Source organism: Neomonachus schauinslandi, chromosome 4 (genome assembly GCF_002201575.2).
Source record: "Neomonachus schauinslandi chromosome 4, ASM220157v2, whole genome shotgun sequence".
In the NCBI taxonomy this organism is placed as follows: Eukaryota; Metazoa; Chordata; class Mammalia; order Carnivora; family Phocidae; genus Neomonachus; species Neomonachus schauinslandi.
Window position 1 is genome coordinate 20,901,634 of NC_058406.1, and position 22,685 is coordinate 20,924,318.

General features: G+C 41.6%; 1 protein-coding gene across 3 annotated transcripts in view; it reads left to right on the top strand.

The window, feature by feature from the left end:
* PHACTR4 (phosphatase and actin regulator 4) overlaps positions 1–22,685 on the top strand; it is a 106,672-nt gene that overhangs the window by 63,843 nt on the left and 20,144 nt on the right. For all 3 annotated transcript variants that reach the window (XM_021684158.2, XM_021684159.2, XM_021684160.2), the window contains 4 exons: positions 8,850–9,023; positions 9,779–9,859; positions 19,849–20,013; positions 20,525–20,920. In XM_021684158.2, coding sequence (XP_021539833.1) covers positions 8,850–9,023; positions 9,779–9,859; positions 19,849–20,013; positions 20,525–20,920 — 816 coding nt within the window. The remainder of the gene's footprint in view (positions 1–8,849; positions 9,024–9,778; positions 9,860–19,848; positions 20,014–20,524; positions 20,921–22,685) is intronic.

Below are 22,685 nucleotides of genomic sequence, written 5' to 3' on the forward strand. Positions count from 1 at the left end.
CCTAAGGTAAGGCACAGGCAATTGGAGTCAACAGAAAACTTAGGGGGCTTTTTGTTTTTTTTGTTTTTTTTAAGATTTTATTTATTTATTTGACAGAGAATGAGAGAGAGAGCACATGAGAGGGGGGAGGGTCAGAGGGAGAAGCAGACTCCCTGCCGAGCAGGGAGCCCGATGCGGGACTCGATCCAGGGACTCCAGGATCATGACCTGAGCCGAAGGCAGTCGCTTAACCAACTGAGCCACCCAGGCGCCCCCAGAAAACTTCGTTTTTAACACAGCCGTCACGACCCTCTCCCCTTCATAAGGCCTGGTAATAAGAAACAAAATTATTGGGTCTTAGTTCCACCTCTATTTCTTGTACCTTATTAAGTTTAAAAAATGTTTGGATTTAAAGTATATAAAGTTCTCCCCTTTTACCCATAAAACTTTTATAATAACCAGTTTTTTGTCCAGAATTTAAAAATCTATACTTTTGTACAAGATACCTACTTCCTTATCAAGAAGTTGTCAGATACCTTGGGGCGCCTGGGTGGCTCAGATGGTTAAGCGTCTGCCTTTGGCTCAGATCATAATCCCAGGGTCCTGGGATCGAGTCCCGCATCGGGCTCCCTGCCCCTTGGGGAGCCTGCTTCTCCCTTTGCCTCCCTCTCTCTTTCTCTCTCTCTGTCTCTCATGAATAAATAAATAAAATCTTTAAAAAACAAAAAGAGTTGTCAAATATCTTTAAAAAAAAATTTTTTTTATTTACATGGGGCTTGAACTCACAACCCTGAGATCAAGACCTGAGCTGAGATCAAAGTTCAGACGCTTAACTGACTGAGCCACCCAGGTGCCCCACAATTATCTTTTTTAAGTTTAAGGTATACAACATGACTTGCCTTACATATATTGGGATCAATTATTTTTTATAATCTAATAGTCCTGGTTTTTTGTTGTTGTTTTTTTTTATGCTCACTGAGTTTGAAACAGATCTTGTGTTTATACAAGCATTTTAACAGCATCAAAACTTTGTAAATGGAGAACATTAATTTGTGGTACTTACACTATTGCACTTACTCATTTTTGCCTTCTAAAAGAGGATTATTATTGGATTTAAAGGACTGTTTTTAGAAAACTATAACAGAAGTACAGAAAGCAAAACCTGCTGCTAATGAACAAAGCAGGCTTTGTCAGAGCACACCCACAACTTCCCTTGGAAACACTGCAAAGTTCTGACCTTCGGGAAATAGAACTGGGCAAAGCACTGCAGAAGATAGTCAGGGTCTCTCTCTGTACCTACAGGGACAGTTAGGTCTGGGATTCCAACTCCAGTAAAATAGTTTTCTGATCATGGGGCATCAAGGGCATCAAGACGAGATGCCCTTGGCAACTTGATATGTACACTTTTTTAATAAAGATTCCAAGTTGAGAGTAAGGTTTTTGTTTTTGTTTTTTAAAGATTTTATTTATTTGACAGAGAGAGAGACAGCAAACACAAGCAGGGGGAATGGGAGAGGGAGAAGCAGGCCTCCCACCGAGCAGGGAGCCCGACACGGGCCTCGATCCCAGGACCCTGGGATCATGACGTGAGCCGAAGGCAGATGCTTAACGAGTGAGCCACCCAGGTGCCCTGAGAGTAAGGTTTTATAGTGAGGTGCCAGAAAATAATATATTCTCTCATGGAAAAAAGGCTTAAACTTTCCAAAGTTTTCCTGCAAGTAGAAAAAGGTGCAATTGAGAAAATCCACCGGAGCAGAGAGAAGGGACACTAATTTTTGGTTGGTAGTCCACATTTGATAACCGAAAATCCTGTAAGGAGTCCATGACAGACCCCTATACTATTGCTTCCTCCTCATTGCTGATTACATGTGGGAAGTGTGCCTGTTCCTTCTTTCTCAGAAGAAAGCACACCCAGATGAGTATGAAAAATGTTTTTTTTTTTTTAAAGATTTTATTTCTTTATTTGACAGAGAGAGACACAGCGAGAGAGGGTACACAAGCAGGGGGAGTGGGAGAGGGAGAAGCAGGCTTCCCGCTGAGCAGGGAGCCCGATGCGGGGCTTGATCCCAGGACCCTGGGATCATGACCTGAGCCGAAGGCAGGCGCTTAACGACTGAGCCACCCAGGTGACCCTGAAAAATATTTCTGATAATTCTCATGACCACATAATGCCAAGTGTTTTTCTTCAAAGTGTTATGAAGTAGTTTGTTTTTAATTAACCTACCTTTTATTTATTCCTCTGTTAATATTGTTACATAGCTACATTAAATTTTATTCATCCAACAATCTCCTCACTGATTTTGCCTCCGAATGACCATATATTTCTAAATCACCTTGCCCAAATGACTCCATCATCAGGAACTTGAGAACCCATAACTACCAATTTCAGAGCAAAATGAGTCAGATGGTGATGGAAAAGGAATGTAAAAAAGAGGAAATATTATAATACCGTTATTTTTTAAAGCAATATATTCCTATATAAAAGTTAAAAAAAAAGAGGATAATTAGTGAATGAGAGGTATATGAAAGGTCAAAAAGGAAAAACAAAAACAAAAACACGAACATAGAGATGGAGAATGGAAAGGCAGAGAGAAAGAAAGTTCCAGACTAGAACTTATTAAAATTCTTTGGTCTTGGGGCACCTGGGTGGCTCAGTCTGTTAAGTGACTGACTCTTGATTTCGGCTCAGGTCATGATCTCAGGGTTGTGAGATCGAGCCCCATGTGGAGCTATATGCTGGGCATGGAGCCTGCTTGGGATGCTCTCTTTCCTTTCCCCTTGCCCCTCCCCCCTCTAAAAATAAATTAAAATAAAATTATTTGGTATTGTGCCTAATTTAAGGACATGTGCTAATTATAATTAGCTGGCTGCTTTAATATGATACATGGTAAAGGATTTTAGTGAAGACAGAAACAGCTTTTATGTTGATCAAGAAATACGAAGTATTACTACTTGAAAGGTTTTTTTTAAAAGATTTTATTTATTTATTTGACAGTTTATAGGTGTGCTCTTGAATAATGGCTTAAAGTTGAGTTTCCAGAGCACTCCCAGACTAGTGCCATACCTGAGAGTATGACTTCAAGCCCTATCTCGCTCCCTCACATACTCTATCAAAGCATGAAGAATTTGTCTGTCTCAACTTAAAAGCAAGATCTAAAGAATTATGGTACAAAGTAGTCAGTGAGAAAAGACTCCAAATACAGAATATGGTTTATAAATAAAAAAGAAAAATCAGTAATCTGATGTAAAAATTATGTGCAGTACTGATCCAAATCCAGAAGTTGATTGCTACATCCAATTTAAATACAAAGTAATGACTTCTAAGAGAAGCAAACAAAAAATTTATAAAGAACCTATTGAAATTTGAAGTAATTATAATGAGGTGGCAAATTCATTTATAAGGAGGCTTCAGTAAGAAACCTAATTTTACCCTTCATAAATTTTGATAGTGAGCAATATTTGAGATGAATACCAAACTTGTTAAATTATATAAAATAGAGATTGGGGGTACCTGGTGGCTTGGCCAGTTGAGCATCTCACTCTTGGTTTCAGCCAGGGTCATGATCTCCTGGTCATGGGATCGAGCCCTGCGTTGGGCTCTGCGTTCAGTGCAGTGTCTGCTCCAGGTTCTCTCTCTCTCCATCTTCCTGTCCCCCTGCTCATGTTCTCTCTCTCTCTTTAAATAAATAAAATCTTTAAAATAGAGATTAATACCAGTCATCATGTTGTTGTAAAAATTAAATCATATTATGTGCCAGCTTAGTAAATTATATTCTAAAAACTTTTGTTAATGAATGAAACCGGATGTTGGAAAGACTTGTAAGATTTCAGCTTAATCTTTATTCTGAAGGCAGCATGATTGAAAGGATAGTAGACTTTTAAAGTCGCCTGGGTGGCTCAGTTGGTTGAGTGTCTTTGACTTAGGTCATGATCCCGGAGTCCCAAGATTGAGTCCCACATCGGGCTCCCTGCTCGATGGGGAGTCTCCTTCTCCCTCTGCCCTTCACCCTGCTCCTGCTTGTGCTCTCTCTCTCTCTTTCAAATAAATAAATACAGTCAGATACTTGGATTTGAATCCCACCTATATTTATTTTTTTAAAAAATAAATGAATAGGGGCACCTGGGTGGCTCAGTCGTTAAGCGTCTGCCTTCGGCTCAGGTCATGATCCCAGGGTCCTGGGATCGAGCCCCGCATTGGGCTCCCTGCTCGGTGGGAGGCCCGCTTCTCCCTCTCCCACTACCCCTGCTTGTGTTCCTGCTTTAGCTCTCTCTCTCTGCCAAATAAATAAATAAAATTAAAAAATAAATAAAAATAAATAAATAAAGTCAGAGACTTGGATTTGAATCCCACCTATATTATGCTATAGGCAAAGAGAAAGCATCAAAAGAATGAAATATACAAAGAAAAGCAGTCCAGTGGGAGGGAAAAGGCCAATTAAATGACATTTATAAGGTGTTGCAATTAAATAAAATAACTCAAATCCCAACTGAAAATACTATACCCAGTGAAAATATCCTTCAAAAATGATGATATAAAATTATCCTAATTGTAGGGGCACCTGGGTGGCTCAGTCAGTTAAGCGTTCATCATCTCTCACCAGGATTTCTGCAGTAGTCCACAAGCCTCCAGCCTTGCCTCTCTCCACATGCCACTCTTCTTTCCACACTCAAGCCCGAGTTGCAAATCTAACCACATCACTCCCAAATTAAATTCTATAGTAGATTCCCATGGGGCACCTGGGTAGCTCAGTCAGTTAAGCATCTGGCTCTTGATTTCAGCTCAGGTTATGATCTCAGGGTCCTGAGATCAAGCCCCACATCGGGCTCTACACTCAGTGCCAGAGTCTGCTTGAGATTCTCTCTCCCTCTCCTCCCCCCACCCCTGTGTGCTCACATGTGCGTGCGCTCTCTCTCTCTCAAAATAAATAAATAAATAAAATCTTTTTAAAAATTATCCTAATTATAAGCACAGGATTACAGAAATAAAGATTATTTGAGAAAGCAAATATGTAAGAAATATAAAAGAATATCATTTGTTAAAACAACAATAATAATGTTTGCTGTGGTTTATTGTTATGTCTATGTAGAAATAAAATATAACAACACAGTAAATAGAGTTGAAATGTTTTAAGTTTCTTGCATTGTTTGTTAAGTAAATAAAGCACTAACACTGTAGATTCTAATAAGTCAAGGATGCACAGAACAAATCAGAGCAATAGAAAATAAATAGCAGGGCGCCTGGGTGGCTCAGTTGGTTAAGCGACTGCCTTCGGCTCAGGTCATGATCCTGGAGTCCCGGGATCGAGTCCTGCATCGGGCTCCCTCTGCCCTCTTCCCTCTCGTGCTCTCTGTCTCTCATTCTCTCTCTCTCAAATAAATTAAAAAAAAAAAAAGAAAATAAATAGCAAAACAGTAGACTTAAACCCAACTGTGTCAGGAAAAACATTAAATATAAATGTACTAAGCATTCTAAAGATTTTTATTTATTTGACAGAGAGACACAGCGAGAGAGGGAACACAAGCTGAGGGAATGGGAGAGGGAGAAGCAGGCTTCCTGCCGAGCAGGGAGCCCGATGTAGGGCTCGATCCCAGGACCCTGGGACCATGACCTGAGCCGAAGGCAGACGCTTAACGACTGAGCCACCCAGGCGCCCCTATACTAAGCATTCTAAAGGACAACAGTTGTCAAACTAGATAGAAAAACAAAATCAAGGCAAAGTGTTATTAGATTGACACAAGGAATTTCATAATGATAAAAGGGTAATTTAACAAAGATATAATAACTTTAAATTTGTACATACCCAATAATGTAGCTTTAAAGTATATAAAGCAAAAAATTAATAGAACTAAAAAGAGAAAGAGACAAATCCATTTTCATAGGTAGAGCTATTAATATACCTCTGTCAGTAACTGATAGAACAAGCTAACAAAAAAGAAAGAATGTTAATGATTTGCATAATGTGATTAAACGACTTGACTTCATAGGCAGATGTAGAACACTACCCCCTCAACTGCACGATATACCATATTTCCAAGTGTACATTAACGTAATTAAATCTGGAAGACGAATAACTAGCTCCCTGGCTAGATTGGCTGTATCTCATTGAGGAAGTTGACAGACAGGAACTTGTCTGTGATCCGTTCTCACCTAACACCCCTCAAGCTCTCTGGTTGTTTTTCTTTGTAAAAGTATCACATAGCACTCACCTCTTCTTTCATATTGTTAATTTGTTGTTTTGTTTTTTGAGTTTTTATATTCTCTTCCCTGTTACTTTTAATCGAACGGTCATTTTCCTGTGTATCATTTGGAACTGAGTAACGTCTATTCGGTGGGTGGGTTAGCAGGATATTTCAAATTTCAGTTCCTCCTTTTGCCTCTAGCAAGTAAGATGACTATGAACACCTGGTGGTGCTTAGCTCCATTTCTGGAAGTGTCATCATTAACATATGCTAAATATTATATTATATGATATATCTGCAATGTCTTGAGGTCTCATTGACATTTTATAATTGGGAGTTTACGGTCTTAAAGCACTGACTCTTTTTTTTTTTTTTTTAAGATTTTATTTATTTATTTGACAGAGAAAGACACAGCGAGAAAGGGAACACAAACAGGGAGTGGGAGAGGGAGAAGCAGACTCCCTGCCGAGCAGGGAGCCCGATGTGGGACTCGATCCCGGGACTCCAGGATCATGACCTGAGCCAAAGGCAGTCGCTTAACCAACTGAGCCACCCAGGCGCCCAAAGCACTGACTCTTAAAAGGGATACCATGTATTCACCCACATGCCACTCCTGGGGGTGCATCCCGGGTACCACTGAGGGGAAATTGCTGTGACAGGAGTTGTTCTGATGTCTCTGCAAGTAAACTTATACAAATATGGTCTGGCGTTATAATAACTAGATTCTCTTGCATTTCATGGAAGGGATTAGAGTAGTTGAGACCCAGGATGTGTTCAAGTAAATCATGCAACTAGGAAGAAAAGAGTCATTGTCCTCTCGTCTCCATCTGTTGCACTTCGGTAGCCAGAACCCTGTTTGGCCTAAGTCATCAGTATACAGCAAAATAATGCATCCAGCAGTCACTGCTGCAGTCACTCTGATCATGACAATTGTGTAAATCTGACTTTCATCAGCAAGTTTCCCTAGACTCACATCTATCAACTGAAAAAGATTGGATTTGGCAACTGTTTCTTAAGAAAAAATAATAAATTCTTGTTGATTGTGTATTTTATTAAAAACTACAGTTTGTTTTTTTTTTTAAAGATTTTATTTATTCATTTGAGACACAGAAATACAGTGAGAGAGAGAGAGAGAGCATGAGCAGGGAGAGAGGCAGAGGGAAAGGGAGAAGCAGGCTCTCCACCGAGCCAGGAGCCCGATGTGGGGCTCGATGCCAGGACCCCGGGATCATGACCCAAGCCGAAGGCAGACGCTTAACCATCTGAGCCACCCAGGCGCCCCGAAAAACTACAGTTTTATTTTTTTTTTTTTTTAAAGATTTTATTTATTTATTTGAGACAGAGAGAATGAGAGACAGAGAACATGAGAGGGAGGAAGGTCAGAGGGAGAAGCAGACTCCCTGCCGAGCAGGGAGCCCGATGCGGGACTCGATCCCGGGACTCCAGGATCATGACCTGAGCCGAAGGCAGTCGCTTAACCAACTGAGCCACCCAGGCGCCCAAAACTACAGTTTTAAAAGAAACTTTTTTTAGTGCATATATTATGCCCATTTAGCCCCCCAAAAAAGAACGTTATTTGCTTCAGATGTAAAATTGTGTACAATAAGCATGTTAACTTATTACATGTGATAATATAGTATGTGGTCCTTGATGTATTTCTGTAAAGTAAAGGTTCCACTTTAATTCCAGGATGGTTTTTCCACATGACTCTTTTTTTCTTCTCCTCTAGACTTCTCCAGAGAACCCTGGGACAGTAGGTGGAGTGCAAAGCTGTATTGTGTTGCCTTCCTGCTTTTTTTTGTTGCTTTCCTGCTTTTATTTATTTTATTATTATTATTTTTGGCCCAGTCTTGGCTGCTCCTTTCTCTGCCACTAAAGCTAACTAACTAAACCCTGCATGTGTGGTCATTATGAGGGATTCATTTCATTTTCATTTCAGTCCCGCACATATACCGTGCCAGTTATGTTTTTTGTCATATCCTTAAGATCATGATTGTCCCTAATGTACTATTGTGATAGGCAAACTGGAATCCCACCTCTTCTTTCCAAAAAGATTACACTTTAAAGCACTCTCTGTAATGCCCCAGCTCCAGGCTCCTTCCAGTGCTCCAAACTTAGGGTCTTGTGAAGGGAAAAAATAATCTGAAAAACAGATACAAGTAAGGTGTTAACATTTTACCCCCTCTGAACTATTAATGTCCTGAAAGAGGAGGGCAGGGTGTGGGGAGTGTTTAGTAGAGAATGATGACTCACTCACTAAAGAGGGAACTCCCCATTTCAGTGACACCAGAGGCAGTAATGTTAGCTGGGGAGGCCTCCCCTGTGCCAAGAGGTTGAGAATGGCAACAGCAATAGGCCGCACTGGGGCAAGGTCTCATGCATATTGAAAAGACTGTGTGTGCGTGTGCGTGTGTGCGCGCCTTTAAGAGATTTTGAGCTGGTTATGATCATCTCATTGAATTTTTGTCCTAAAATGATGTCAGCTTGGTTTGGTTCCTTTTCCCTCTTAGTAGTTTATCTGTTACGGATTTTGATGTTTGGTGTCCGTGTGATGTCAAGGAATCTGTCTGCATGATTGTTTATCATTGCTCTGATCCTTTTGAACTACCACAGGAAGGGACCTTTTAAAAATTATGCTGACATAATAAATTGTCTGTTCTTTTCCCTGTGTGCCTTTCACCATACTACAGAAGAAGCAAGCCAGCCCACCGCAGACCCAGGCATGGTCATGGACAGTGTGGAAGCAGGAGACACAACGCCTCCCACCAAAAGGAAGAGCAAGTTCTCAGGCTTTGGCAAGATCTTCAAGCCCTGGAAATGGCGGAAAAAAAAAAGTAGTGATAAATTCAAAGAGACATCAGAAGGTGAGACATTAAGATTTAAATATATGTTCTGAGTTACAGAGTTTCTTATTTTAGAAGTATCTAACTTTCTCATTCTCTTCCCAAGCTTCTATAACCCCCTATTTGAAGAGGGAATTGAGTCTTTTAGGAATAAAACCAAGTGGTCACTCATTAAGTCTTATATACTATAGTCTCATCCCCAGATTGCTATTTTGATGGGATTAAAGTTTATCAAGTGGTGAATGGAGTTCCTGAATGGTAGAAAATCTAAGATGCTTTTTTTCCTACTCTGACCACTTTCAGAAAAAGTTCATCAACAAATACCTTATTACTGAAATGACAATTTTTTTAAAAAGATTTTATTTATTTATTTGACAGTAAGAGAGAGAGCGAGAGAGGGAACACAAGCAGAGGGAGAGGGAGAAGCAGGCCTCCCGCCAAGCAGGGAGCCCGATGCGGGGCTCCATCCCAGGACCCTGGGATCATGACCTGAGCCAAAGGCAGAGCTTAACAACTGAGCCACCCAGGCGCCCCTACTGAAATGACAATTAAAGAAAGAGCTAAAATTATATAAGGATAGTTCCTTTTGAAAATGCTGCATTCCTAATAACATAGGATATGAAAGAAATTATTTTTAAATTTGAAGTTAGTTTTCCTGTTCTTTACAGAGAACAGAAAATTGAATCACTTTATTCTTTTACCTGTTGAGTTAGAATGCTTAAAATTGACCTTTAACTGACACATTTCTGAGTGCTGTTTTCCAATTTAATATTAAGTTTTAGAGCGAAAAATATCTATGCGAAAACCGAGAGAAGAGCTGGTTAAAAGAGGGGTTCTGTTGGAAGACTCTGAGCAGGGTGAGTTTATAAGTAAAATACTATATGTCTGTCTCTATACACTTAGTGTTTGATTCTGACTAGGCATTTGAATTTTCTTTTCTTATTGCTGTTGGGAGGGAGGGAAGATTTTTTAAAGCTGTTCATGCATCTAGAGTATTTTTTTTCAAACTTCTACAAAAGAGAAAAAGACAGCTCAGTAGAAGAGTCTACAAAAGCACTGGACAGGGGCGCCTGGGTGGCTCAGTTGGTTAAGCGATTGCCTTCAGCTCAGGTCATGATCCTGGAGTCCCGGGATCGAGTCCCGCATCAGGCTCCCTGCTCAGCGGGGAGTCTGCTTCTCCCTCTGACCCTCCACCCTCTCATGTTCTCTCTCTCTATCTCATTCTCTCTCTCAAATAAATAAAAATCTTAAAAAAAAAAAAAAAAGTCCTGGGGCGCCTGGGTGGCTCAGTCGTTAAGCGTCCGCCTTCGACTCAGGTCATGGTCCCAGTGTCCTGGGATTGAGCCCCGCATCGGGCTCCCTACTCCGCGGGAAGCCTACTTCTCCCTCTCCCACTCCCCCTGCTTGTGTTCCCTCTCTCGCTGTGTCTCTCTCTGTCAAATAAATAAGTAGGGGCGCCTGGGTGGCTCAGTTGGTTAAGCGACTGCCTTCGGCTCAGGTCATGATCCTGGAGTCCCTGGATCGAGTCCCGCATCGGGCTCCCTGCTCGGCAGGGAGTCTGCTTCTCCCTCTCCCACTCCCCGTTTGTGTTCCCTCTCTCTCTGTGTCTTTCTCTGTCAAATAAATAAAATCTTTAATAAATAAATAAATAAATAAAATCTTTAAAAAAAAATATTTGTTCATTTTTAGAGACAGAGCACATGTGAGCGGGGTGGGGATGTGTGCAGGGAGCAGATAGAGAGGAGAGAAACAGACTCCTCTCTGAGCACAGAGCCCAACACAGGGCTTCGTCTCACGACCCTGAGATCATGACCTACACTGAAGTCAGACATTTAACCAACTGAGCCACCCAGGCACACCCTCTGGAAACATTTCTTTCTTTCTTTCTTATTTATTTAAATTCAATTAATTAACATATAGTGTATTATCAGTTTCACAGGTAGAGTTCAGTGATTCATCGGTTGCATATAACACCCAGTGCTCGTTCCATCACGCACCCTCCTTAATGCCCATCACCCAGTTACTCCATCCCCCCACGCACCTCCCCTCCAGCAATCCTCAGTTTGTTTCCTATAGTTTTTTTTAATTTTTTATTATTATTTAGTTAGTTTATTTTTATTTTTTTATTTTTTTTGTTTCCTATAGTTGAGTCTCTTGAAATAAGTCAATCAGAGAAGGACAGTTATCATATGATCTCACTGATATGAAGAATTTGAGAAACAAGACAGGATCATAGGGGTAGAGAGGGAAAAATGAAACAAGGTGAAACAAGAGAGGGAGATAAACCATAAGAGACAGGAAACAAACAGGGTTGCTGGAGTGGTGGGGGGTGGGAGGTATGGGGTGGCTGGGTGATGGACACTGGGGAAGGTATGTGCTATGGTGAGCGCTGTGAATTGTGTAAGACTGATGAATCACAGACCTGTACCCCTGAAACAAATAATACATTATATGTTAATAAAAAAAAAAAAGAGTCTGTTACAGTTTGTCTCCCTCTGTGATTTCATCATTTTATTTTTCCCTCCCTTCCCCTATGATCCTCTGTTTTGTTTCTTAAATTCCACATATGAGTGAAATCATATGATAATTGTCTTTCTCTAACTTATTTCGCTTAGCATAATACTCTCTGGTTCCATCTATGTCATTGCAAATGGTAAGATTCATTTTTTTGATGGCTGAGGAATATTCCATTGTGTATATATGTATGTATGTATGTATATATGCACCACATCTTTATCCATTCATCTGTCAATGGGCATCTGGGCTTTTCCCACAGTTTGGCTATTTGGAAACATTTCTTAATGTCCTTGATGATCACAAAAGTATCCTTGTAATATCTCGTTGAAATTTACATTTATGTTTTAAATATTTTTCTCTACTAATGTTATACTTGACAATAAAAAAAACTAAATACTAATAAGATATTTTGAGAGAATTCAATGCTGTGCTATCTATATTTGATTTATTTAAGGAAGGCAAATATTTTTTGTGGGAATGAAAATATCTAGTGAAGGGAAAATATTAAAACATAAGCAAGAATAACTGATTTTTTTAAGGACTCTCAACTTGGGGATGTAAATATGAAATGATTTTATTCTAATAATTACCTCCTAATTTCCTATACTAAAGGTGGCCATTTTCTTGGTGAGGGGTTAAAAAAAAAAAAAAAGGACTGTTCGCTTTTCCTTCCAGGTGTCTACAGGTGGCTGTGATCTTTTTTCTTTTAATTTTTTTTTTTTTAAGATTCTATTTATTTATTTGCAGAGACACAGTAAGAGAGGGAACACAAGCAGGGGGAGTGGGAGAGGGAGAAGCAGGCTTCCCTCTGAGCAGGGAGCCCGATGGGGGGCTCGATCCCAGGCCCCTGGGATCATGACCTGAGCCGAAGGCAGACGCTTAACTGACTGAGCGACCCAGGCGCCCCTGTGATCTTTAACTCTGAAACTGAGTGGCTTGTGGAGGATCCTTGGAGCCGACCTTCTCTGTGTCTCTGCACGATCTCAGCTTTGTGCCGGCTGTCGTACTGTGTTGCTTTCCTTTGTTTTTTTTGTTTGTTTTAATATATATATTTTAAAGATTTTGTTTATTTGTTTTAGAGAGAGAGAGAAAATGGGGGGAGAGGGGCAGAATCTCAGGCAGACTCCAGGCTGAGTGCAGGGAGCCTGATGAAGGGCTCAATCCTGTGACTCCGAGATCATGACTTGAGCCAAAAATCAAAAGAGTCAGACGCTTAACCAACTGAGCCACCCAGGTGTCCCTATTTGTTTGAGTTTTGGGGATTTTTTTGTTTGTTTTTTGGTTTTGGGGTTTTTTTGGTGGGCAACAAAGCAAAGTTTATTGAGCAATAGTAAAGTGATAGTACAAAGCCCCCGAAGAGGGAGGGGGACCTGAGAGGGTTGCCCGGTTTGAGTTTTTGACCAAAGTTGTCTCCATGCCCAGATTGCTTCCCTAATCTTCTGTTTGTCATAAAGATCATGTTTTGGTGTTTCAACGTTCATTTAATAACGTCAGGACTTTTCTCCAATGTGTGATTTTTATGAAGCAGCTTATCGAAAGAGTTAAGACTACAGTACGTTGGCTGTATTTCATTTCTCTTCATTAGAGTTCCTTTGCATGAGACAAATCTGAAAACCACATTTTAAAACTGTATCCTGTCCTTTGGCCAATGGGAGAAAAGAACCAAACCAATGGAATATTACACTTTTTAGGTTTTGAACCATATTAATATATTGGTAATTCACAAAATTTAATAAAATTGTATAGACTGAAGATTTTTTTTTAAAGATTTATTTATTTTGGGGGCACCTGGGTGGCACAGTCAGTTAAACATCTGCCTTCAGCTCAGGTCATGATCCCAGGGTCCTGAGATCAAGCCCCACATCGGGCTCCCTGCTCAGTGGGGAGCCTGCTTCTCTGTCTCCCACTCCCATTGCTTGTGCTCACACTCTCTCGCTCTCTCTCTGTCAAATAAGTAAATAAAATCTTGAAAAAGAAAAAGATTGATTTATTTTAGAGAGCGAGAACACAAGTAGGGGGAGGAGCAGAGGGAGAGGAAGAGAGAGAATCCCAAGCAGAGCCTGATGTGGGGTTTGATCTGACAACCCCAAGATCACGACCTGAGCTGAAATCAAGAGCCACCCAGGCGCCCCTAGACTGAAGATTTTTAAATCTCAACTACCTAAAAATTTTTAAGGGTGGTGGAGCAGAGGGAGAATCTTAAGTAGCCTCAGGCCCAGTGCATACCCTGTCGTGGGGCTCGATCTCACAACCTTGAGATCATGACCTGAGCTGAAATCAAGAGTCAGACGCTTACTAACTGAGCTACCCAGGCACCTCTCAACTATATAAACATTTAACAAAGAAACAAAAATGAAGAAAAATTACTAAAATATTAATTAGCATTGGTTGTTAGAATGGGAATACAGGGGGCTTTTTTTTTTTTCTATTTTTCTGAATTTTCTACATGGTTAGCTATGAGCATGGATAACCAGGTTTTTTTTTTTTTTTTTTTTTTAAGATTTTATTTATTTATTCATGAGAGACAGAGAAAGAGAGGCAGAGGGAGAAGGAGGCTCCCAAGGAGCAGAGAGCCCGATGCGGGACTCGATCCCAGGACCCTGGGATCATGACCTGAGCCAAAGGCAGACGCCCAACCATCTGAGCCACCCAGGCGCCCGGATAACCAGTTTTTTATGAGACTTTGAATTTTACATTTGGACATAAAATCTTCTAGGTATTTTAGGTGGTTAACTATAATTGTAACACCTCTGTTGTAGCATCTTCGAACCTTGCTTTTTTTTTTTTTATAATAATATCCATTTCTTACCCCATGGCCTCTTCTGCCTCACCTTTCTTGCTCACTCACTCACAAACCCCGTACATTACTTGTTTGTTGTTTTTCACCTTCATTCAGTTTCTTTCGCCCTATGCTTCCTATTGGCTCTTGATCCAAGTTGTTTTTAGCCTACAAGCCCAAAGGCCCAATTGATAAATGAGTTGTAGCCATTTGGCAAGATACTACTCTGCCAACCAGAGAACTGACTGAAAGCTTTACTCTAGGAAAAAACTCTGAGATAGACCTTGGAGCCTGGCTTCTATATCTCCAGTTTAGGACAAAAGCAACATTTGAACTTTGAAGTTTTTTTCATACTCAGACACAGCTTTTGGCTTAAATATATAGGGTTCTAACTTGAATATATTATAAAATATTTAGTATGTTTTCTAAGATGGGCATGGACATTCATAGGTGTTAAAGCTGGATACTGCTTATACTCCACTCTGTTAACATTGTAGAAAACCTTTGCATTAAATATAAGAAATTTTAATAGGGCGCCTGGGTGGCTCAGTTGGTTAAGCGACTGCCTTCGGCTCAGGTCATGATCCTGGAGTCCCGGGATCGAGTCCCACATCGGGCTCCCTGCTCGGCGGGGAGTCTGCTTGTCTCTCTCCCTCTGCTGCTCCCCCTGCTTGTGCACTCTAGCTCATGTTCATTCTCAAATAAATAAAAAAATCTTAAAAAAAAAAAAAAGAAATTTTAATAGACACATGGATCAGTGGAACAGAATAGAGAGCCCAGAAGTAAACCCACGATTATATGGTCAATTAATCTATGGCAAAGGAGGCAAGGATATACAATGAGGGAAAAATGGTTTCTTCAACAAATCGTGCTGGGAAAGCTGGACAGCTCCATTGACAAGAATGAAACTGGACCACTTCCTATGCCACACACAAAAATAAACTCAAAATGGATTAAAGACCTAAATGTAAGACCTGTCATAAAATTCCTAGAAGGAGGGGCGCCTGGGTGGCTCAGTTGGTTAAGCGACTGCCTTCGGCTCAGGTCATGATCCCAGAGTCCCAGGATCGAGTCCCGCATCGGGCTCCCTGCTCAGCGGGGAGTCTGCTTCTCCCTCTGACCCTACCCTCTCTTGGGCTCTCTCTCTCACTCTCTCTTTCTCTCAAATAAATAAATAAAATCTTTAAAAAATAATAATAATAAATAAAATTCCTAGAAGGAAACATAGGCAGTAAGCTCTTTAGCATCAGCCATAGAATCATTTTTCTAAGTATGCCTCCTTTGGCAAGGGAAACAAAAGTAAAATTAAACTATTGGGACTACACCAAAATAAAAAACTTACGCACAGCAAAGAAAACAATAAAACAAAAAGATAACTTACCAAGTGGGAGAAGATATTTGCAAATGATATATTCAGTAAAGGGTTTGTATCCAAAATACATAAAGAACTTATACAACTCAACACCAAAAAAACAAATAACCCAGTTAAAAAATTGGGCAGAAGGGGGCACCTGAGTGGCTCAGTTGGTTAAGTGCCTGCCTTCAGCTCAAGTCATATTCTCAGGGTCCTGGGATTGAACCCTATGTCAGACTCCCTGCTGAGCTTATCCCTCTCCCTCTCCCCTTCCTCATTCTCTCTCTCTCAAATAAATAAATAAAATCTTTTTAAAAAGGGGGAGAGCAAAAGACATGAATAGACATTTTTCCAAAGAAGACAAACAGATGGCCAACAGATACATGAAAAGATGTTAAGCAGCACTCATCATCAGGAAAATGCACACCTCACACCTGTCAGAATGGTTAGAATAAAAAACACAAGAAATAACAGGTGTTGGTGAGGATGTGGAGGAAAAAGAACCCTCATACACTGTTGGTGGGAATGCAAGCTGATACAACCACTGTGGAAAACAATATGAACATTCCTCAAAAAATTAATTACAGCATTATTTACAATAGCCAGGATATGGAAGCAACCCAAGTGTCCATCCATAGATGAATGGATAAAGAGTGTGTGTGTGTGTGTGTGTGTTTACACACATACATATTATGGAATGTTACTCAGCCATAAAAAAAAAAAAATTAAGTCTTGCCATTTGCAACAACAGGGATGAATCTAGAGGATATAATCCTAAATGAAATAAGTTAGAAAAAGATATACCAGGGTGCCTGGGTGGCTCAGATGGTTAAGCGTCTGCCTTCGGCTCAGGTCATGATCCCAGGGTCCTGGGATCGAGTCCCGCATCGGGCTCTCTGCTCCTTGGGAGCCTGCTTCTCCCTCTGCCTCTCTCTCTCTCTCTGTCTCTCATGAATAAATAAATAAAAATCTTTAAAAAAAAAAAAAAAGACATACCATATGATTTCAGTCATATGTGGAATTTAAGAAATAAAACAAGTGAACAAAGAAAAAAGACGCACAAAAAAACGGACTCTGAAATATAGAGAACTGGCAGTTGCCACATGGAAAGTGGGGGTGGGGGGTCAAATAGGTGAAGGGGTTAAGAGCACACTTACCATGATGAGCACTGAGAAATGTATAGAATTGTTGAATCATTATATTGTACACATGAAACTAACACTGTATTTTATTATACTTGAATTTAAAACAAATCTTAAAAAATTTTTAAAAAGAAGGGCGCCTCAGTGGCTTAGTCAGTTAAGCGACTGCCTTCGGCTCAGGTCATGATCACGGAGTCCCAGGATTGAGTCCCACATCAGGCTCCCCAATCAGTGGGGAGTCTGCTTCTCCCCCTGACCCTCCTCCATCTTGCGCTCTCTCCCTCACTCTCTGTCTCTCAAATAAATAAATAAATAACAATCTTTTAAAAACAAATAAATAGGGGCGCCTGGGTGGCTCAGTCGTTAAGCGTCTGCCTTCGGCTCAGGTCATGATCCCAGGGTCCTGGGATCGAGCCCCGCATCGGGCTCCCTGCTCGGCGGGAAGCCTGCTTCTCCCTCTCCCACTCCCCCGGCTTGTGTTCCTGCTCTCGCTATGTCTCTCTCTGTCAAATAAATAAATAAAATCTTTTAAAAAATAAATAAATAAATAAAAATAAAAACAAATAAATAAAAATTTTGAAAAAGAAAGTTTACTTGAAAGTAGACAATCCTGAATAAATAGCTTGAGAAATAACTGATCACTTTTTCTTTTTAAGATTTTATTTGGGGGCACCTGGGTGGCTCAGTCATTAAACGTCTGCCTTTGGCTCAGGTCACAATTCCAGGTCCTGGGATCGAGCCCCGCATCAGGCTCCATGCTCAGTGGGAAGCCTGTTCTCCCTCTCCCACTCCCCTGCTTGTGTTCCCTCTCTCACTATGCCTCTCTCTGTCAAATAAATAAATGAAATCTTAAAAAAAATAATCTTTATTAGTTTATGTTAGAGAGAGTGTGTGCAAGCAGGCAAGCAGGGGGAGGGGCAAAGGGGGAGGGAGAGGGACAAACAGACTCCGCGCTGAGTGTGAGCCCCATGAGGGGCTCAGTCTCACAACCCTGAGATCATGACCTGAGCCAAAATCAGAGTCAGATGCTTAACCAACTGAGCCACCCAGGAGCCCTGATAACTGATCACTTCTGCAATATTTTCCTAGTGCATGCTGAGTAGAAACCAGTTAATAATGTGTCTTAACCTTTCACTGTATGGTTTTCAAAAGTAGTAGTCTTTTTTTTTTTTTTAAAGATTTTATTTATTTTTCAACAGAGAGAGAGAGACAGCGAGAGAGGGAACACAAGCAGGGGGAGTGGGAGAGGGAGAAGCAGGCTTCCCGCCGAGCAGGGAGCCCGATGTGGGACTCGATCCCAGGACCCTGGGATCATGACCTGAGCCGAAGGCAGACGCTTAACGACTGAGCCACCCAGGCGCCCCTCAAAAGTAGTAGTCTTATTTGGCTTTGAAGTGATTCCTTGGTTTATATTCTAAAAGGTCCTGTTTTTGTTAAGGATGGGCTATATAAACATAAGCGATAACTTGCTACATTTGCATAGTTGTCATCTTGCTACCTTCCCCATTTTAAAATAGTTATCAGAATACTTCAGCTTGAGAAATGTATTTTCATTTAGTGCTCATTTGCCATAGACTGTTTAGTACTTTCAGGCCAAGCTCCACCTCTCATTGACACTGCATGGAGAATGATCCTGTCTAATCTAGTAGGAGGTTGGGGTGAGGGAGACATGTCTCTGAGAACTTGAGGGACTAACTCAAGAGTCACTAAAATGATACTACCCAGAGGATCTCACTGTGGAAAGCCAAAGCGGAAACTGTGTAGAGAGCAACCATTTCCAGTCCCCATGACACTAGGAGGTGAGACGGAGTTTAAGTCTCTAACCCCAGTTTTCTCAGTTCTCTTCTCCAGAGGAGTCCAGGGAAGCTCAGCAGGGAACGTTTATCTAACTGTTCCGTGCAGGAATCTTACCTGCAGTCTCCACAGTGGTGAGTGGTCCTCCCAAAGCCTCCAGCCTAGGGATCATTTCTGCAGTTTAGTTTGTAGGCATGTGTCTTTCTGTCACATGGAGCTCTGATCAGTCCACCAGTTCTTCCCCTTGCTCCGCATTCCTAATGCCTGGCACCCTCTGCTGTGTCTCACCTTTATTCCATCAGGAGCTTATTAGTAGCTTTCCTGTACCAGGCCCTGCCTGACCCACCCTCCTCTCAGCTCTCACATTTAACCTTTGAAAAGACGGATCAGATCAGATCTCTCTCCTCCTTTAATTCTTTGGCTTCCCGTTGCCTACAGGATTTGGCCCAGGCTCTTTTACGTGGCATTCGGTGTCCTTCATAGCTGGGCTCTGGCTGGCCTTTCCAGTCCTGTCCATGACTATTTCTTATATGCATCTGTTTTCCTGCCAGACAAACTAGATGCCAGTTCCCAGACATGCCAACTGATTTCATCCCTTCGTCCATGCTGCTCTTCCCTGTCTTTCCTCATCTTGTCAGCAGTACGATTGGCTCCTACTCCTTTAAGACCCAGTTTAGCTACCACTCTTTGTGAAGCTTTCCCAACCTCATTCCCAGCCCAAGAGAACTGTTTCTTCTTCATTCCTACCCCAACACTCCATTTGTTACAGCTCTGAATAGTTAGCATTTGTTACTTAGGTATATTATATTAAGTCGGTCTTATTTATGTAGCAAGACACCTGGCACATAATGGGCAATCAGATGTTTATTGGCAAAAGAAATTACTTATTTCTATTACTACTATAAAGATCCAAATAATCTAGGGCGCCTGGGTGGCTCAGTTGGTTAAGCGACTGCCTTCAGCTCAGGTCATGATCCCAGGGTCCTGGGATCGAGTCCCGCGTCGGGCTCCCTGCTCTGCGGGGAGCCTGCTTCTCCCTCTCCCACTCCCCCTGCTTGTGTTCCCTCTCTCGCTGTGTCTCTCTCTGTCAAATAAATAAATAAAATCTTAAAAAAAAAAAAAAAGATCCAAATAATCTAGATCTAAATCAGCAGCTCAAACAGAATGGGGGAGAAAGGGATAAGAAAGGTTACAAATTACCAGCTTTCCTCTCTGACCACACCAGTCCATCAGTTTGCTCTCTCCTCTTTGACCTTGCAGATGGTGAGGATCCAGGGAAGTTGAGCCATGCCATGTTAAAAAATGGCCATACCACTCCCATAGGGAGTACCAGATCTTCTAGTCCCGAGCAAGCAGAAGAAGAGTCAGGAAGAATAGCAAGTCTTAGGAATCCTGTTCCAGAAGAGGACCCAAAGAAGCGACTAGGTAAGAACCCCTGGGTTTGTGAGTGTAAGAGCCATGGATCAGGCATTTTCATTTAACTCAGAGTTTATCTAGAGCCAGGGGGAATTCTGTTCTCCTCTAGCAATTCCTTAACTAGTTGCAGCTTGCAGTGGAATTTTCCCCTTCTCATTCTTACATTCACAAAAGACCTAAATTGTGATTCTCAAAGACAGAAGAAGATGTTAAGCATCAGACACCTGTAGGAGTTTTTCAAGCTACACGTTCCTCCTCCTCCACCCATGGGATTCTGTGTCTCCTCCGGTTGCCTGGCTCTGGTGTGAAGAATCACTACTATACAAGCCTCTCTTAGTTTGAGACTGGGAATGAGAAAGTGTCATATACCTTAAGTATGTTGAGGTTGGGAAACTGCCTGTAAACTCATCTGAAAGTTAAATAAGGGATGAAGTTGACCATAAGCCTGTAGATGTGTTAGCTTTTTCAGTCTATCTTGTGACTCTTTCTTCCCTTTTAAATCACATCTGTTAATACGCAGGCTCAACTGGAAGCCAGCCTAATTCTGAAGCAGAGTCCGTTCCTGAGAACGCACCCAGACAGCCTTTGCTTCCCCCTAAAAGACCCTTGTCCTCTTCTCACGAAGCAAACGAAGGGCAAGCAAAGGCTGCCGCTTCCTCTGGCAGCACGGCATGGCCCATCTCCTCGGCCCCCGCTGCCGCCCCCACCGCAGCACCCGCTGCCGCCCCTGCTGCCGTGAACCCAGCAAAGACTGTTGGTTCCTCCGTCCCCCCGTCCCCAGCACCCAGGACTCTGCCCGCCGCTCCGGCCAGTGCGAACACTACCGCTGCCCCAAGCCTCACTCCCTCGGTCCCTGCCAAGCAGCCGCCTGTCCCTCCCCCTAAACCAGCTCACAGAAATAGCAACCCTGTCATTGGTAAGTACTTCTTTAGGTTTCCATTGCTTTGGGTTTGGTTGGGTTTGATTTTGCATGGTTGTTTTATTGGATAATTGGTATATTGATTTGGTCTGTGAGAGTTCTCCATGTCCTGTCTCTCTGAATGCCCTCAATATAGAGAAAAGTCTTGAAAATGAGGCAGATAGTCATGAATGAAAACGGACTAGGATCAGATAGCAATAAAATTAAGTTCCAGTTTGGGGGGGGGGCATTAATATCTATTTTTCTAAAACAGTGTTTCTGAAATACTGTTTATAGTTGGGGGACTGGACATGTGAAGACCATAGCAGTTCTGACCTGCATGGAGAAAGGGGGTTATTTTAACCTACTTTAAACCGCCAATGCCTACCTTTAGCATGAACCCAACAGATAAAAAGGTGATTGGATAGATGCCAGTGTAACTTGTGATTCAGTGTCTGGCACAATACCTTCCTGCAAACTGCAAAAGATATTATTCGAAGTGTCCTGATAAAGTCATGTTTTCTCTTGGGAGACTTAAGAATAAAATAAGTGGTAGAAGAAAGAAAACCGGGAAGATAACCAGTACATTTTTATCAGTTTAGTGAATTTTTTTATATTTACCTGAAGTCCTAATTAGGTCAGCTTTTCTTTACATACATGTATACCTTCTTAGAGGAATTTTCGAGAAAGGGAGGAGAGGAAGGAAGGTAGTTTTTCAGGAAAAATGGTACTAGGCTTAGTACAGCTTGAAGTTCTTGTTCATGATTGAAGGGAGGAATAAAGTATGCTCATTAAACAGCTAATACCCCCACCTTGTGTGGGGTGACAAGAACCCTGAAAAACAGGCTTAGAATATATTGTGAGTATGGCAGGTTGGAGTAGTTTGATTAAAAAAAGGATGGAGGTTATTACGGTTATTACCACCCCGGATGGACAGTGCTGTGACTTATCTCTGAGGAACTCAAGCAGCTTTCATATACTTGCTTTCAGAACCTCCTTGTGAAGTAGGAAAGCGATTTTATCTATTATATAGTTACAACAATTATAACACGACGAAGTTGTGACTCACTCAGGGTTGCAGTTGATTAGTGATAGAAACCAAACCTGGGCTTTTTAACTCTTGAGCCCAGACCTCTGTCCTGTATACCTGTATTCTCAAACTGCTCTCTAGACAGGTTCTTGTCACGATCACCTGGAGGGCTTGTTGAAACACAGATTGCTGGGCCCTGCCCTGAGAGTTTCTGAATCAGTAAGTCTAGGGTGGGCCTGAGAATTTGCATTTCTAAAAAGTTCCCAGATGATACTGGTGCTGCATATATGGGGACCACACATTGAGAACCATTGCTCTAAACCAGTAATAGTCTACCCTTTTCAGGATAAGATAATATAAAAAATATTAATATGTGTACTGTTCTCTGCCCTAAGGTGAATAGCCCAGAGCCTTGTAACTGAGGGATCAACATCAGTCTTTTTTTTTTTTTTTTTAAAGATTTTATTTATTTATTTGACAGAGAGAGACACAGCGAGAGAGGGAACACAAGCAGGGGGAGTGGGAGAGGGAGAAGCAGGCTCCCCTCAGAGCAGGGAGCCCGATGCGGCACTCGATCCCAAGACCTTGGGATCATGACCTGAGCTGACGGCAGTCGCTTAACCAACTGAGCCACCCAGGCACCCCTCAACATCAGTCTTGAGTGGTCCTCAGCAGAAGGAGAAAAATAGGACGGTTCACAGAGTTTTTATTAAGGTTAACTAGATTTGATTTAAAGGACTATTCTTTATTCTG